Source organism: Chanodichthys erythropterus, chromosome 10 (genome assembly GCF_024489055.1).
Source record: "Chanodichthys erythropterus isolate Z2021 chromosome 10, ASM2448905v1, whole genome shotgun sequence".
NCBI classification, from domain to species: Eukaryota; Metazoa; Chordata; class Actinopteri; order Cypriniformes; family Xenocyprididae; genus Chanodichthys; species Chanodichthys erythropterus.
In genome coordinates this window covers 9,377,501-9,393,827 of record NC_090230.1, presented here as the reverse complement: position 1 = coordinate 9,393,827, position 16,327 = coordinate 9,377,501, and the positions used below count along the sequence as shown (strand labels likewise).

General features: G+C 34.0%; 2 protein-coding genes across 10 annotated transcripts in view; one reads left to right on the top strand and one right to left on the bottom strand.

Moving 5' to 3' along the window:
* Positions 1 to 1,234: 1,234 nt before the first annotated feature.
* cep70 (centrosomal protein 70) lies at positions 1,235 to 13,657 on the top strand. Of its 6 annotated transcripts, none has more exons than XM_067395959.1 (17): positions 1,235 to 1,306; positions 1,795 to 1,817; positions 2,235 to 2,334; positions 2,924 to 3,047; positions 4,256 to 4,436; positions 6,677 to 6,852; positions 7,954 to 8,013; positions 8,087 to 8,198; positions 8,266 to 8,354; positions 8,835 to 8,912; positions 8,979 to 9,081; positions 9,732 to 9,830; positions 10,470 to 10,628; positions 11,169 to 11,318; positions 11,396 to 11,564; positions 11,671 to 11,785; positions 13,272 to 13,433. In XM_067395959.1, the coding sequence occupies exons 2-17, from the start codon at positions 1,809 to 1,811 to the stop codon at positions 13,429 to 13,431; spliced, it is 1,884 nt and encodes a 627-aa protein (XP_067252060.1). In that variant the 5' UTR covers positions 1,235 to 1,306; positions 1,795 to 1,808; the 3' UTR covers positions 13,432 to 13,433. The 6 variants fall into 6 exon arrangements, with proteins under 6 accessions (XP_067252060.1, XP_067252058.1, XP_067252059.1 ...); XM_067395957.1 differs by having other exon boundaries at positions 1,240 to 1,326; XM_067395958.1 differs by having other exon boundaries at positions 1,245 to 1,354.
* Positions 13,473 to 16,327, bottom strand: part of mmadhca (metabolism of cobalamin associated Da) — a 4,886-nt gene continuing 2,031 nt past the window's right edge. For 2 of the 4 annotated variants that reach the window (XM_067395966.1, XM_067395964.1), the window contains exons 6-8: positions 16,210 to 16,327; positions 15,423 to 15,509; positions 13,473 to 14,060 (exon numbers count right to left, since the gene is read on the bottom strand). The exon at positions 16,210 to 16,327 is cut by the window's right edge and continues 4 nt beyond it. In XM_067395966.1, coding sequence (XP_067252067.1) covers positions 13,848 to 14,060; positions 15,423 to 15,509; positions 16,210 to 16,327 — 418 coding nt within the window. In that variant the 3' untranslated portion in view covers positions 13,473 to 13,847. The remainder of the gene's footprint in view (positions 14,061 to 15,422; positions 15,510 to 16,209) is intronic. The other 2 variants (XM_067395962.1, XM_067395963.1) reach the window with 1 other exon arrangement.

The window sequence follows — 16,327 nt, the reverse complement described above, 5'->3', positions numbered from 1 at the left end:
TGGGGACTTTTGTGTAGTTAACGTTATCGTTACCCTGGTAATTTTCACTTTTTCAGAGTCAAGGCATATTTCGCCTCAGGAAAGGAAGTTTTCGCCCCAGGGATTGCGATATGGTACGTTTTTCATGCTGACAAAACTCATATTTTTAAATATGACAATCTTTTATCTCATGTATAACCTAATATTTCTTATTCATTACCATTATTTCACTCACGTAATAGTATGCGTCCTCTTCATGACGCGTCCAAGGCGGGAATGTAATTGCGCATGCTCAGAGTCTCGAGGCTTCTCCACATCATTTCAGTCTGAAGCGGTTTGAAGAAGTTACGTTATATACGTATATACCTATTTGACTTAACTCTATTTCATATGCAAAATGTTACCCTTTAATTTGAACCTTTTTATTACCTATGTGACCTATCTTACCTGAATTGCTTATTTTATTTAAATTTGTATTAAAATAATACACAATTAATTCAAATGTATGTTATTGCTACTTTACAGCTGTGAAAATATTTGTCTAGTAAATTTCCTACATAGTGATGCTGCTGCTTGGAAGTTCTTATATCTTCTGTTGATGTTGCTCATGGACATTTTAAGGTAAATTTCTGAATGGATTTAGACATGAATTGTGCAAATATGTTGAACGCTCTCTCTCTCTCTCTCTCTCTCTCTCTCTCTCTCTGTTTCCCTTTCTTTTTCAGATAGTGGTGAGATTTGTATGCTGACCTTCATCCAGAGATGGGTTTGCCCTTTCCAAACCATGGCTGCACATTACAAAAATAGCAACATGAAATGCCACAAGATCCGTAAATTTGGAAGTGCAATGAGATCAGAGGCTCAATAATGCTGTCTGTTAAAACTGATTATGGAGCAGGTCATGTTTGCATTTTCATGTCCATTTTCATATGTGGCAGCTATTATCAAACAAGGCATTTTAATTCCCCAATAAATCCCAACTGGTGCCTTTATTAAATATTAGTATTACATTATTATTAATAAATAAATAAATACTATTAAATATTGTACAATATATTTCCATAATATAAAATAAAACATTTTAAATCGCTTTAATTGTTGTCCATATTCAAAAGCTCAGTCTCTACAGCCATCTAGTGGACACTAGTAACATTACTACCAATACAAGCCTGTTTTTAAGAGGGAAACGTCAGTACTGAGGCGCAAAATACGTAATGGGCGTGGTTTAATCATTCTGTACTCCTATTGGTCTAAATCCGGGAAGAGTTTCGTCCATGTCAGTTTCCGCTGTTATTTGAAACAACAGAGTTTCTCCGTTTATAAAATGGTAAATTGAAGGTGTAATAGGTTAGTAATTAATCGTCAGTGCTGTAAGGTATGGTTTATAATCATTTAGCTTGAAACATTTAATGTAAATGTCATTCAAACCGCATTTGTAGACACTGACTGTTTTTCCTGCAGTTAATAGGCTACTGATTATACTTTGTGTACTATGGTATACCATGTTTGGTTTAATTAATATATATATATATATATATATATATATATATATATATATATATATATATATATATATATATATATATATATATATATATATATAGAATAGTACTAACGGTAGTAGCTAGTTTGTTTGTTTGTTAGTAAGTTTGTTAGTTTGAACATGAGTTTTAGTTACACATATACCATGGTAATACCTTACACCTCTTACACAAATTCACAAACCAATTTCATGTCAGTTTAATCAATGCATGTCTGTAAATGCAGTTCCATCCAGGTGCATTACAAACTAAACATGCATCTCTTTTCTTACAGGGTTTCAGCTCAGGATGGAGCAGGTGAGCAGTCTCTCTTTCCATCATGTGGAGGTGTTTCTTATTGTTCTTTCTGATAGGAGGGATAGTAATCCGATCTGTGTCAGTTCCCTCCACCTGCTGTGGATGGATAAGAGGGTGTTTGCAGTGCTGATCAGGTCGGAGGAAAGGTGGAAGACACGAGAAGATGCTTGAAATAGTGTTATAGCTCATGTGTTATTGGCATAGGTAAAGATGGATAGAAAAGTTTTGACTGCAGCATTGCAGTCCAGGGACAAAACATATGTGTTTTTGTGGACCTACAGCCAGTTTCAGGTAGAAAAATTGAGACTATTCAGATATGTTTGCAGTTATTTCTGATGTTTCAGCATGCATTAGTTTATGCCATGAGGTCCTGTGTAATAACACATGTCACTATAACATGTTACAATGCTCTTGCAGCAGGAGCAGAGAGAGTGGGACGCTGTGAACAGGTTGCTGCAGCATCATGGGTTCAAACCTGTCAACTTTGCAGATCCAACAGAGAACAAGAACCTTGCAGGTAATGTTTTAAAAAATTACACTGATATTTTCATGTTATATATATATATATATATATATATATATATATATATATATATATATATATATATATATATATAATTATAATTATATAATTTAAATATGAAATGAATTTTTGAGCTTAATAATTCAATAACATTTATTTGGACATTTTACTATTTTTAGTGATTGAATATGTCTATTCAATATTTAGCTGTTTTTACAGTTGGTTATTGTACAATATGTTGCTGACTATATATACTATATATTGGTCAAATTGACATATTTTTTAATATAATTTTTATAAATGATTATCAGCAAATACTAGATGTTTGATTTCTTTTGAATAAAATTATAAAAAAAATTATATCTTTATGCTGATAAAAGGCCAATAGTAGTGTTTTTTTTATTAAAAGTGAATATTCTAGGGTTTTAATTTAATTTGATAAATAATTAAAACATAATCAAACAAAAACAGTATAGATATATGATGTCAGTCATCATTTTTGTTATCAAACATTACCAAATAAATCATTTATAATTATCGTTATTGACCAACATTTCTGTGATGTTGTGTGTTTGTTGTCTAGATTTGGTTTTGTTAGAGCGTAAGTCTGCGTCTGACTTCCGCTTGATGTTGAAGACTATGCTGTCGGATTCTGAAAGGAGACAGGGTCTAATTCAAGAGCTCATTCAGTCCAACAGCCAGTTAAAGTGAGTCTAGCATTCATAGATGCATAATTAATGTGCTCTATTATACCTGTAATGTATAATAGCAGTAATCAGCAGTAATACCTGAGTCTTTATGATGTTTGTATCTTGAGTTGACACAAAATATATTTAGTACAGTAAATTTAACTATACCTGTTACCATATCTGAGTCATTTTTCACATTGAAATAAAAAAAAAACACATAATTATATATATTTTTTCTTTAAAGAAAATTATGCTTTTTTTTTCTTTTTTTTTGCTTTGTGATATTATTTCTATGACAAGTAAACACATTTCCCCCAATTCACAGTATTGTAATGCCAAAATTAAAGTCTACTTTTCATGATTTATATCAGATAAAAAGATTGACCATAACCAAAAATTGGTTTAATTAATAATTAAAAATAGTTACATGAAGAAAACTATAAAATTATAATTTATTTATAATACTTGAACATGTTGTACTAAATTTATTTTTTATTTTAATAAAAAAAAAAAAAGAATATTAATAAAACCTTCCCTGATCACATTTTACCTCTAAATCAAGTGAATTAATTAGTAAATTATATTTTGCATTAAGAAAATAATGAAAATTATTTTGGAGCCATTACAATTGCTTGCACTGCGACATTATTTTTTATATCACAATTCTCATTATTAATGCAAAAAAATAAAATAAAATACATTTAAATTCAATTGAGTTTTAAGCCATTTAATATGTTGTACTGAGTTTAAATTATGTTGATTTTAATATATATATATAAAAACATTGCAGGGATGATCATTTTCATTAAAATAATGTCACAATAAAAAAACCTTGTTCTCTTAAAAAAGTAGACTTTGTTTTCTGTATGCAAAATATCATTTTGGGGTGAAATGTGACCGGGAGACATTTACTTTACCTACACATGTTTTTCACTCCTTTCTTTTATAGATATTCAAATGACTCTTTTTGAATTGTTTAGCACATGTTGTTTCTCCAAGGAGGCTCCTGGACATGTCACTTCTGTCAAGCACATGCTCAATAATGTAAACGGTAGTGGTGCTGACCACCTGCTGTAATGTGATATAATGTGAGATGAGCGGAGGGAAATGAGATCAGCTGACAGGACAGATGTGTTCCCTGCTCATTCCACAACACAGCTGATTTATGCAAACTGGAAGTGCAAAAACTAGCAAAGAGCACATGAAGATGCTTTTGTCATTTTCAGAGAGGAAGTGCAGCAGCATCAGGCGCGAGCCGCCCATCAGTCTCAGAGGGCTGCCGAGCTGGAGGGCATCCTGGATGGGGTGAAGGTCAAAGTTCAAGACCTAGAGGACTCGTACATCAGTAAAGCAGCCCAACAGCACGGCCAGTTCCAACAGCTGCAACAGGAAAAGAAAGATGCTGAGGTATTCATGCATTAAAGGTGCAGTAAGCAATTTCTAAGAAACAATGTTGATATTTGAAATCAACCCAAACAAACACTCCCCTACCTTCATTGCCCCTCCCCCAAAGTGCACAAACACACAATGCAAAAGTGGATGTTTATCATAGCTGAAGCGAAGCAAAATAATGCTTTGTGAAAAATAAAGCGAAGATGACTAACAAATGACAAGGGTATATACAGTATAAGAGTGTATACAAGCTTTTCCGATATGGCTGATCAAAACCCTTCGTTTTCCAGTGATGTTCTTCTTACCTTTTCTCTTTTGTATTGTTTCTTAGGCTTGTATTGTTTCTTAGATGCGTTTTGGTCGATCGGATCGCAAGTGGACGACGCTAAATACAGGTGTAAACGTGGTGTAAAGTGTTTTGAGCTTGTCCACTTTCGACCACTTCCAGAGGTAGTCAAATATGGGGTTGAGTGTGTTCAAACAGCCGCAAAAGACCACCTACTGACTTAAGGTCCTTCCACACTGATTGAGTCCAAAATTTTCGTATTTTTTCGTATTCGTCATCCTAAAAATTTGTTATGCACAGAAACCTTGCAAACTGAGTCTGATGCCTATTAATTAATCCGTTGTGAAAAAATTCGCAAAACAGTACAAAATGGAGTCTTCAAGCAGTGAGGATGATTTTGTCATCGTCTCTCTTCTTAAAAAGAGAAAAAGAAAGAGGAAATTGGTCTTTATATTCCATCTCTTTGTATTCCCTCACTTTGTTTGTCATACAGTGCTTTGTGCTGTGAGATGAAGTGGATCAACTTGACTTGTCAGATGGCATTTCGGATTGTACGGTGGCTCTGAATTTTCAAAATACCTCTCAAAATGCTTGCTACGGATGCGAATAACAAAAAATTGAAGCCAATCAGATTTTTTATGACAGAGGAAAGTTTCAGAGGAAGTGTGCAAACGTGATTGACACAACGTGAGGTCATATTTATTATTTAATGTGCGAAAAATTTTGAATGGGAAGGACCTTCAATGCTTAAACATTATGGGAAGTAGGGCTGCACGATTAATCGTACGATTTGAAAAAACCCATTGAAACCGTGCTTAAACGATTTGTCTTAGTGTGATTATGAAATGCAAAGCTGCAATTATTTTTTTATGCGTGGCTTGTCAATGAATTATGACTCCAAATGCTAATCCATCTGAAAACATCTGAAAGTTTGAATCGCTTATAATGTGCATTTGAAAAAGCAACGCGTGTCAAACATCTTCCCAGACATGAGAAGCATTTATTAACATCTTGTCCAACAAAAGAAAACATTTAATAATATGTTTTACTCCAAACTCACTTCATAACGACAGTTGAGCATCCTTCTGTCAGATGAAGTGGCTTCTTACACAGAATATGACAGTCGTGTGTTTATTAATCATGTTTAATCAATCAAAACGTTTCAATCTTCTGTTTATTCAGCTACAGCGAATGTATAGGATTTCCTGGAATGACGCATGTTATCTACTTCGGCAGCAAGGCACATTTGCAGTTTCTGCCCGAGAGCGCCCTCTGGCTTTCAGATGGAGAAGCATTTACTACTGATCACAGAGCCGTACAGCTCTGACAAGCTACGCATAAAATAATCGCAGCCTTTGCCAAATCGTGTGCGATAAAATTGCGATCGTGCAGCCCTAATTGGAAGCATGCTAGCCAGACAGGACTTAAACTTTATTGGCTGAAGACCCAAGTTTTAAAAACAAAAAATGTATTAAGCACAATGTTCTCTCACAATTTCTGATTTCTAACACATACTCATCGCGTTCAGCGAGGTCTCGCGGCTATCAGAGCAGAAACAAAAGCTGCTCCTCTCCGTGTGTTTTTCCATTGTCTGTTTTTCCATATGTAAATTGCATAAGCTTATTTCCTCCTCCCACATGTGGCTATGAACTAGATCCCACCAACTTGTAATCCGATTGACCAAAACACATCTTAATACCAGGTGGAAACAGCACCTCAGCCATCTCTCTTTCTACAGTCTTTCTTCAAATCTCCCTCTTGCTCACTCTCTTTCCTCCCCCATCATGAGTGGACATGCCCCCTACTGCTGATTGGCTACAAGTATGTTGTGGTTCTCGGTCCGATCCACTTTCGACAGCGTTTCTCAGAAATCACTTGTTGTACCTTTAAATGATCTGCTTTCTAGATGTCAGTATTGGCCATTGAAAAGCTGTACATTAATGGTGGTTGTTGGTTGTTGTCTGTGCAGAAGCGGTGGCAATCTCTGGAGCAGAAGCTTTCTCAGGAGAAGGAGCAGGTATCTCATCTGCAGAAGAAGCTCCAGTACGTTGTGCGGGACGAGGAGAGACGTGTGGCCCGACAGAACCAGGCCTTCCAACAGATCCACCGCAGATCAGCCCGACACAACTCCACCACCGACCAGCAGTGAGTGGATCATGGGATTGGCAGAAATTCGGCAGAAATTACAATCAGCAGTTTCTACACATGCTGTTTTATTTCTATAGCTGTGTGTTTATGTCATGGAAATTAATACAATCTTAAAATGTTATAGGCATTTCTGTTTGACTACTATTATTTAGAATTGTTTTAGTAATTGTGAACAACTCAAAGACATCAGTCAAAAGTAACTGCCTTGGGCAATATTAATATTATTATTACCATTATTATTGTTTATTATTTATTATTGATATTTTTATTGATTAGAATTTTACAAAATTTTCAAAAATAATTTATAAATTTCTATATATAAATGTTAACAACCGGAAGTCGCTGGTCAAATGTAATTTATTTTTATTTTTTATTTTTTTAATTTTTTCAAAAATTATTATAATATATATATATATATTTTTAATTACATACATATAATTTAAATATTAGTTTAATAATAAAATAATTCTTATTTTTTGTACTTATATTTATGATTTTAATATTTTTATTTTATAAAATATTTTATATTTTTATTTTATTTGTATATTTATTATTTAAATTAGATCACTTGGTCACAAATAGCACTGCAAATTATTTTTATTTATTTATTTTGGGGAGGCTTATTTGTACTGTTTAAAATGTTTTAAATTTTTAAAAAAGGAGTCAAAGATCATATAAATTTTTTTAAATGATTATTATTAAAAATCCTCACCGAGTAATTGCGAACAACTGGAAATCATTAGCCTTGGTTAATTTATTTTATACTATAGACTAGAATTTTTTCAATATTAAAAAAAAATAAAAATTTCACTTTTTAATTCATTATATTTATTTTTATATTTTATTTTCATAATTATTATTTAAATTAGAATTTTTAATACATTTTTTAGTAATTTCGAACAACTGGAAGTCATTGGTTCAAAAGTAACCCTGCCTTGGGCCCTTTTTTTTTATTAATAATATTGACTTTTATATTTAATCATTTTTAAATCATTATATATTTATATATATTTTTTAATCATCACACAGTTGTTGCGAGAGGAAAGGCCATTTGTTTCTGGGCTTGCAGAAGTTGACACTGTTTTTGTTTCTTTAAAGGATTTTGGACATCATTGATGTGTACGAGTCCCAAATGCAACAGCTACGTAATGAATTAAAGTAAGTGTATGAATTCTTCTAATTGTAATTATTGATTTAAAGCTCCTCAAACATCAGTCTTGTTTTCCTGCAGACTGTATAAAAGCAGCTCGGGAGAGAAGGACTCCTCAAACTCCCAGAAGAGCAGATCCACAGTGGAGAAAGTTGCCATTGACTCTTCCTCCAACTATAAAGCCCTTTTGAAGGTATGATTAATGATAAGTGTTTGATTTCTGTTCTCTGTCCATATAAACATGGTTTGTATGGCTGCAGTCATACCAGGAGCAGCTGAAGGAGACCAAAGCCCAGCGAGAAGAACTCAGGACCGAAATCCAGCGGTTAAAAGAAGATCTGGAGTCCAGGTTGAGACCAGATTTTTTGAGATTTTACCATAGATTGCAACAGTGCCTGTTCACTTTTTCCGGATGTATTTTTTCCATTCATTTCTACCATAGGGATTTTTTAAAAAAGTCCTTGTTAAAGCGTTATAAGCCATTAATACCAAACCAACCAGCTATGAAGTGAATCAAAACATTACAAAATTTGATTTGAAAATTCATTTGCAGTGCTTCTTGGGAATGGGTGGAGCTAAAGAGCTCTTTTGACACATTTTTCTTTTTAATGTAGTTTTTCACCAAATATTCCACTGTTTAATAAGATAATTTTAAAATTAGTTTGAAACAGTAGCTCTAGATCACAGTAGGTCTGTCTTTAAAAGTTTTTAAGTTATCATTAAAAATCAATTTCCCTATGGAGAGAATGGAGTTTTTACTTCTGGAACCCAACTGTTACAATTGGTTTATATCTTCATTTGGTGACATTTTTAATGTTACATATTTCAGACCCACCGTAAAAGAACTCAAGACCTGCAAACAGCAGTTGAGACGCTTGGACCGAATAATTCAGCAGAGCAACATCAGGTAAGGTCTGCAATGAACAAACACTGTTCTTCTAATAATCAGACTAATGAATTACTTGTTGAACAGGTCATCTCAAGCACTCAACACGCAGGACTCGGCTGAGACGCTAAACACGGATCACACCGGCATCCAGCACCTGGACGCATCTACCTGCAAGAGACACCTTATGGTGTGTGAAGATTTGTATTTACTTTTTTAATTTATATATGTATTTTCAAATTAGAATTTGTTTAGTAATTGCGAACAACTGGAAGTCATTGAACACAGATAACCCTGCAAATTATTTTTCATTTATTTTGAGGAGGCTTATTTTTGTTTTATTTTATTGATTTTTAAAATTTTCAAAAATAATTTTTAAAATTATTATTAAAAATGCTCACCCAGTAATTGCAATTTTTATATATTGTTATTATTATTATTATTATTTAAATTACATTTTTAGTTAATGCACAACTAAATCAGTAAAGCTGCTTAGAATCAGGGTTTTATAGATAACTGTTACGTAAAAAAAAAAAAAAAAACATTATCTGGATTAAAATATAAACATATTTATTTAAGCAAACATTTATTTAGGCAACATTTCTCTTTTTCATTTAGTTAACTTGAAGTACTAAAATAACTAAAACTGAACTAAAAATTTTAGAGTCATATTAAAAAATAAAAATGACAATCGCACAAAATTACTAAAACTAACGAAAAATATGAAAATAAAAACAAATTCAATATATGAATAAAAGCTATAATAGTTTCTTAATGATACTAAATTACACTGCTTTGAATCAGATTTTATAGGTTTATATGTTTCTGGTTGTTTTTTAGGATCTTTGTAAGGAACTCGGAGTTCAAAATGTCAGTCATCTAATTTCTGCACTGAAAGTTCGATGCAAACAGGCTGAATCTGCCAACAAACTGGAGAAGGTGAACTAAAAATCTGATTCCTATCTAAATTTGCTCATATTTATCACAGAAACAGCATATTATCATACTACTCTTTGGCATACTGTATGCAGTATGCATGTGGTCACATTTACCTTTGTTTGGCAAATTTTCACGGGTGAAATCCAGTCATTTTAATAGGAATCCACACGATCTGGAATTGCACCAGAGGGCGAAAGATTTCCCTTTGCAGATTTTGCATCAGGTTTAAGTTTTTACACAAATTCACTGCACAGACCAACAGAAAGCTGATTGGTTTAAAAGAGACTTCTGTATGAGTGGTGCCATTGACAATAGACAATGGACATTTTTTGGTGGTTAAATTTTTGTGAAATATTTCTACTGTGACCACACCATTATAAAACTAGGTACAGTTGTAGTATTATGTATCCCACAACTCAATGTGACAAATAAATTGTATTTTGGATTAATTTGATTGGTCTGATGAAAAATAAGAAATTAGTATACAACTTGCTGACATTAACTTTGGTGTAAATGAGATCATGTGACAGTAATGTTTTTTGTTTAATGTGTACTGTTTAACATACCATATTATGACATGCGCTACTATCCCATAGCCGATGCCTTGCTGACATCATTATGATCTGATTTATCTGGCAGATCCTACATGACATCACCACTTTTCTGACCAATCCGAGGGCTCCGTTGGGTTTGCTGAGGCAGCGTGTTCAATCTAACCTAGATCTCGGCTGGGAGGCAGAGTTTGAGCTGATTGTTCCCACCCTGGAAGTTTGGAGCCAACAACTAACCTCTCTAGCAGTGAGTAAAATCTAGTAAACCTTTGGGCAATTATTTTTTTTAAAGATGTATTTTTGGCGTTTTTGCCTTTTATTATGATAGGTCAGTGAGTAGACAGGAAGTGAAGTGTGGTATCTAAAAGTGTGGTCAGATTTATCATGCGACAAATCTTCTTGTGCAAAATGCAGTCATTTCAATTGGAATCTTTACAATCAGGACCAGTTGAATACTTGGTGAAATCTGTGTGGGGAAATCTATATATACTGTAAATTGAACTTGATTATTATTATAATCATGTTCAATCCATTTGATTGGACTGACAAAATCACATAGAATCCTAAAAGAATGACCAGATTTTGCCCACGGAATTCGCTGAAAAACGGTAAATGTGATCACACCTTTTGTTAAATTAAAATTAGAATTTGCAGGCAAAAAAGGTACATTGTAGATTGTCACTAGTGTAGCGACACAGCTTACACAGAAATATTGCTAATGTGACCGCACATTTACAGTAGAAGGAAATCACTGGGTTTGAATGTGATTGGTTTGGTTTATTACTAGGATCTTCATCGTGCCCTCGTCAGACTGGAGAAGAGGTTGTTGCCATGGCAGCCCGAGGGCAGCATAACCACATCTTCAGATTCCATCCGAGTGGAAGACTTGATGCTTATCGTTGACACGCTTCTCAATGAGACGGCATCAGATGACAAGGTACTTTTCCTAAATGCAACTTTCCTCTTAGCGTTCTTAATAATCCATCAGCTGATGATTTTTACCACATTCCTCAGGTTCTGCGGAGTCCCACTAGACACACCCTGGAGTCCATGGTTGCCCACTTCCAGAAACTCTTTGACGCACCGTCCCTGACAGGAATCTATCCTCGCATGAATGAGGTCTACACTAAGCTGGGCGAGATGAACAACGCCATGAGGAACCTCAGAGATGTTCTGGATTTGGGTATTGAGACTGAAATTTATGAAAGCCTCCAGTGAGATCTGAGCATATCTACATGACACGTGAGCTTCCTCATCCTCTGAATTAATGTTGTCATATCTCGTGATAGATGATAGAGCGCCGCCTAGCGAGGTTGTCAACAAGGTAGCTGCGATTGTGTCCCAGTCAGGAAACATCGCCAGTCCGGAGCTCTACGGCCTTCTGGAAAGCAGCGACATTGACAGGTATGTCCATTTTTTGTTAGAATTTTTGATGCGCTCAATGCAGAATAGGGCTGCAGGATTTATCACGATTACACCGCATTAAATAATCGCAGCCTTTGCAATTTCATAATCGTACTAACAATCGTGTTTAAGTGATTAAGTTCAATGTAATTTTTCTATATATATATAAGTATATATAATATACAGTATTCTGTATTTTTATAGTGTGATAAATCATGCAGCACTAAATGTTTGTAAAACTATTTGGTAAAACTATGTGGCAGCCAACACTTTATGATAAGGTTCAATTTGTTAGCATTAGCTAATGCCTTAGTTTTTTTCTTCCCATCATTTATCAACACTACTTGTTAATGTTCTGGACATTTCAAGGTGTATAAATTAATAAATTTACCTGATTAATAAATGCTGTTGTTCTTTAAACCTAAAGTATTAACGAATTTAACTTTATTGTAACGTGTGACCAACTTCTCATCTAAATTGAATTCTATTCAATGCTTCAATTTATGTAAAAATTATTTAAAAAAAACTATAAATATGAATTTTCACATTTAATTCCATGCGTAAACTGTAAGAGGGGAAAAAATAGTTGTTCAAATTAGTTAATGCATTAGGTTTTCTTTTTTTTTTTTTTTTACAGCATTTACTCATCTAAGTTAGTAATTTCATAAATATACTGTTCATTATTAATCATATTGTTACAGTTATAATGAAAAATATAAAAAAATTGGTTACACTTTATTTTAAGGTGTCCATGTTACAGTGTAATTTTACATTTAAGTACCAAGTTTTAATAATTAACGACATGTACTTACTATAGGGTTAGGACAAGGGTTTTGATTAGGGTTAGTTGAATGTAATTATGCATAATTTATAGTTATTACTACAGTAACGTGTAATAAGGACACTGTAGAATAAAGTGTTACCAAAAAAATCTAATCTAGTAATTAACATTTATTTTAATACACCCTTCTTACATAAATTGAAGCATTGAAGTGAATCAATTTACATCAGCTGTAAACAATTTATAAATTGTTTATAAACCTTCCTAATCTTTACTCTTTCTATGTCGTTGACTGAATTTTCCCACTTTGTGTTTTCTGTTACACTGTAGGGGGCGCTATTAAGCATTTTCTGAAAGAGTAGGGACTCTCCAGATCAAAACACAGGCAAAAAAGCAGAAACAAGCGATAAAAGCATTTCTTATGCTTGTTGTAGTCTTTGGGAAAAAAATGATTTTCTCAGCTTATTGTTCAAAATATATATATATATATTTTTTAATACCTACATTCAAGAGTTGATTGAAAAAAATGCATGAAGCTAGAATAAAATATTTTTTGTTAAAATGTTTTTTGTTTAAAATCAGAGGCTCTGTTCTTTATTTCTTTAGAGCAACAATTTACACAAAAGTGCATCATTTGGAAACTTAAATGCAGGTGAACAACAGACAGCTATTGTTATCATAGTGACCTTTGTTTTTTTTCCACAGTATCATTGTCAAGCTAAAGGAACATGAGGAATTCTTTCCAGTTTTCCACTCGTTCATACTTCAACTTCTGCAAACACTGGGTGAGACCAAACTTTATTCATGTTCAACAAGAGTCAGTCAAACTCAAATGAAACGTACATACAGTACATTTGTATTCTAGTGCACTACTTCAATCATGAAATCCTAAATCATACTGTTAGACAGACATTAATGTTGTGGCACTAGTTGAGTTCCAGTTTCCTCTCTTTCAGACGTCCCGACTCTAGATGATGTTTTACCGACTGTACGTTCTCTCAAGTCAACGGTGTGACCAAAGGCTGATGTGTTGAAAAGCACCATGTGGTTTCAGACCTGAATTTAAATGTTTTACTGTGTATTACTTAGACAAAACTTTATTGTAAGTGTTCATATTTTATAAATAAATTTGCATTTTTGCTTTGTGTTTTCTGAATCGGCTCACAACAGCACGATTTTTGTAACATCACAACCGGCAAGTTGCCATTCAGAATCTCTCTTACAAGTTAAGAAACAGTACTTGTTTTTGGTAGAAATATTGAGCTGGTTTGAAACCGTCCATCAGTCGCCTTCCTCTGAAGAGCTGGAGTGTCCTTGAAGAAGTTTCTCCATGATCAGACTGTTGGAAGGTGCATTAGTGATCAGTGTTAAAGTAGACGTCCCCTTTGATACGTGACGTATGACCGTACACGACGCCAGGTCCTCGATGTGAAAACCAGCATGACGTTGAACATCTTGCTGGAGAACAGAGTCCGCCGTCTGATCGCCAAAAAACTGCAAGAAGAAAAATACATGTTCTGAATTTTTAAATATTATTTTAAGCCACTTATAGATGGATGAACACAAACCTTTCAGGGGGCGTTTACACAACACCGTTTTCAACTAAAAACTGTTTTTGTTTTTTGGCCATTCATTTACACAGCATTTTGGGGGCCTGAAAATGAAAAACTTCTGAAAACAGGTTTCAAAAAGCAAGTTTTCTGAAAACGATACCACTATCGTCTATGCGTAAACTATAAAAACATGAATTTGAAAACGGGAGACATCATGCACGTGTATATGTAAGGAATAATTGACTCCGCTTCGCGTCGTGGCCGCATTACCACCTCAGGTGTGCGTTATTTTCTAAGAATTCAATTGCCCGTCGTCAATTATTCAGCTTATACTATGGTTACCACACTTCAAGACACTGTTTCGATTGGTGTATTTCAAGACATTTGTTGAGTTTTTGTCCTTAAAACACTCTTGTGTGTTGGACTAATTTCTTAAGCATCTCATTCCACGCCTCTGTTGCTAATTCCAAACCGTCATTTCAGAACTAGTAACAGAAGCTTGAGCCTTGATAGCAGAGTAACACCGTTGATACAGTTATTAACGCACTTATTAACGCACTTATTAACGCAGAGAGAGAGAGAGCATATGTGAATTAGCCTGCCTGAGTGTCTGTGCCTCTCTCACGGCAGCACTCTCTCTACTAATAGTGAAACAAAACTATAAGTTTATCTACCTCAAGAATTGCACAGTTTTTACCTCGCAGACGAGTCATTTTACTCAGAGCAGCACTGACAAAACGTTTCTGTGTGAGTGCGAGTCTGTATGTTAGAGAGAGAGGATACTCTTTCAGGACACAATAAAACATATTTTGTGGCAAAAACAATGATATCCTATATATCCTCATCCTATAGTTTACTATATTTATTTGCTTGGTCTGTGTCGTTGTGGGTTTTGTTTCTTTTGTGGTTGTAGGCTGTAAGGACCTTTTGAAGTAACTGAAATCATTTGGCGAAGTGATACAGAACCGTAATGCAGTTAAGACCTGTCTGGAACTACTTTAGCCGTGCGTTTCCCTGAAAATAATTGCACACCTTAGAACGTTAATCAACAGCATTCAACAGCCCCGTAGTATAAAGGCGCATAGTGTTTCTTTACAAAGTGACCGCTATCTACTGGCCTGGCAGAATAAAGCAAAGCTTTTATTAATTTTCACGAATCTGTGTGAACTGGGATAGTTTTGACAACATTATCGACTGTATGCGAAAAATGCAAAAGAAAACATTTCCGTTTTTAGTACATTGTTGTCGTGAAAATGTACCCTAGGTTCCAAGCGTCTGTTTCGACAGAGATAAAGGTACTTACGGCTTTCCCGGACAATGGGTTGATAAAATCGGCCCAATATCCTCCTCTCCACAGCGTGAAGCAGATTTCTTTAGCACCACTGACAAACTGCAACGAGATATCACATGTGTCAGCCGTCTTAACATACATTTTAGATTCACCAAAAGGAGTAATTCACAGTTTACAGAATAAACGGGGGAATTTCTTATAACCACATCCAGGTCATATTCTTCACCAAAATAAAATGCAACAACAACATAAATCATAGTTTCCACAAAACTATGAAGCAGCACATCTGTTTTCCATTGATCGTAATAATAAATATTTTCTAAGTAGCAAATCATCATATCTGCATGATTTCTGAAGGATCATGTGACACTGAAGACTGGAGTAATGATGTTGAAAATGCAGCTTTGATCACAGGAGTAAATTACATTTTAAAATATATTCAAATAAAAAACTCATTTTAAATTGTAATGATATTTCACAGTATTACATTTTTTACTGTATTTTTGATTAAATAAATGCAGCCTTAGTGAGCAGAAGAGACTTCATTTAAAAACATCAAAAAAAGTAGGTAGTGTATATTTAGCTTTTTTTTAATTAAATTCAGGATAATCAAGAACTTTTAATGCTCAATATTTCATTATCATCTAATTACATTTAGATATTTAACTTGATTTTTTTTATTTCTTACTGTATTTTTTTTTATTTTTTAAATAAAATGTCTCACAATGCAATTAATATATTTTTTAAGCCTATATATAATTTATAATAATATATAATGTAATTTGCCATTCAAACTCACATTATCCAGCAGTTCCTCCTGATCTCTCTTAAGCTCCTCTGTTTCCAACTTCTGGTTCTTTTGTGTTACCGTGACGACAGTGATGGGACTCATAGGCAGCACTGGGAAAAACAGCTCC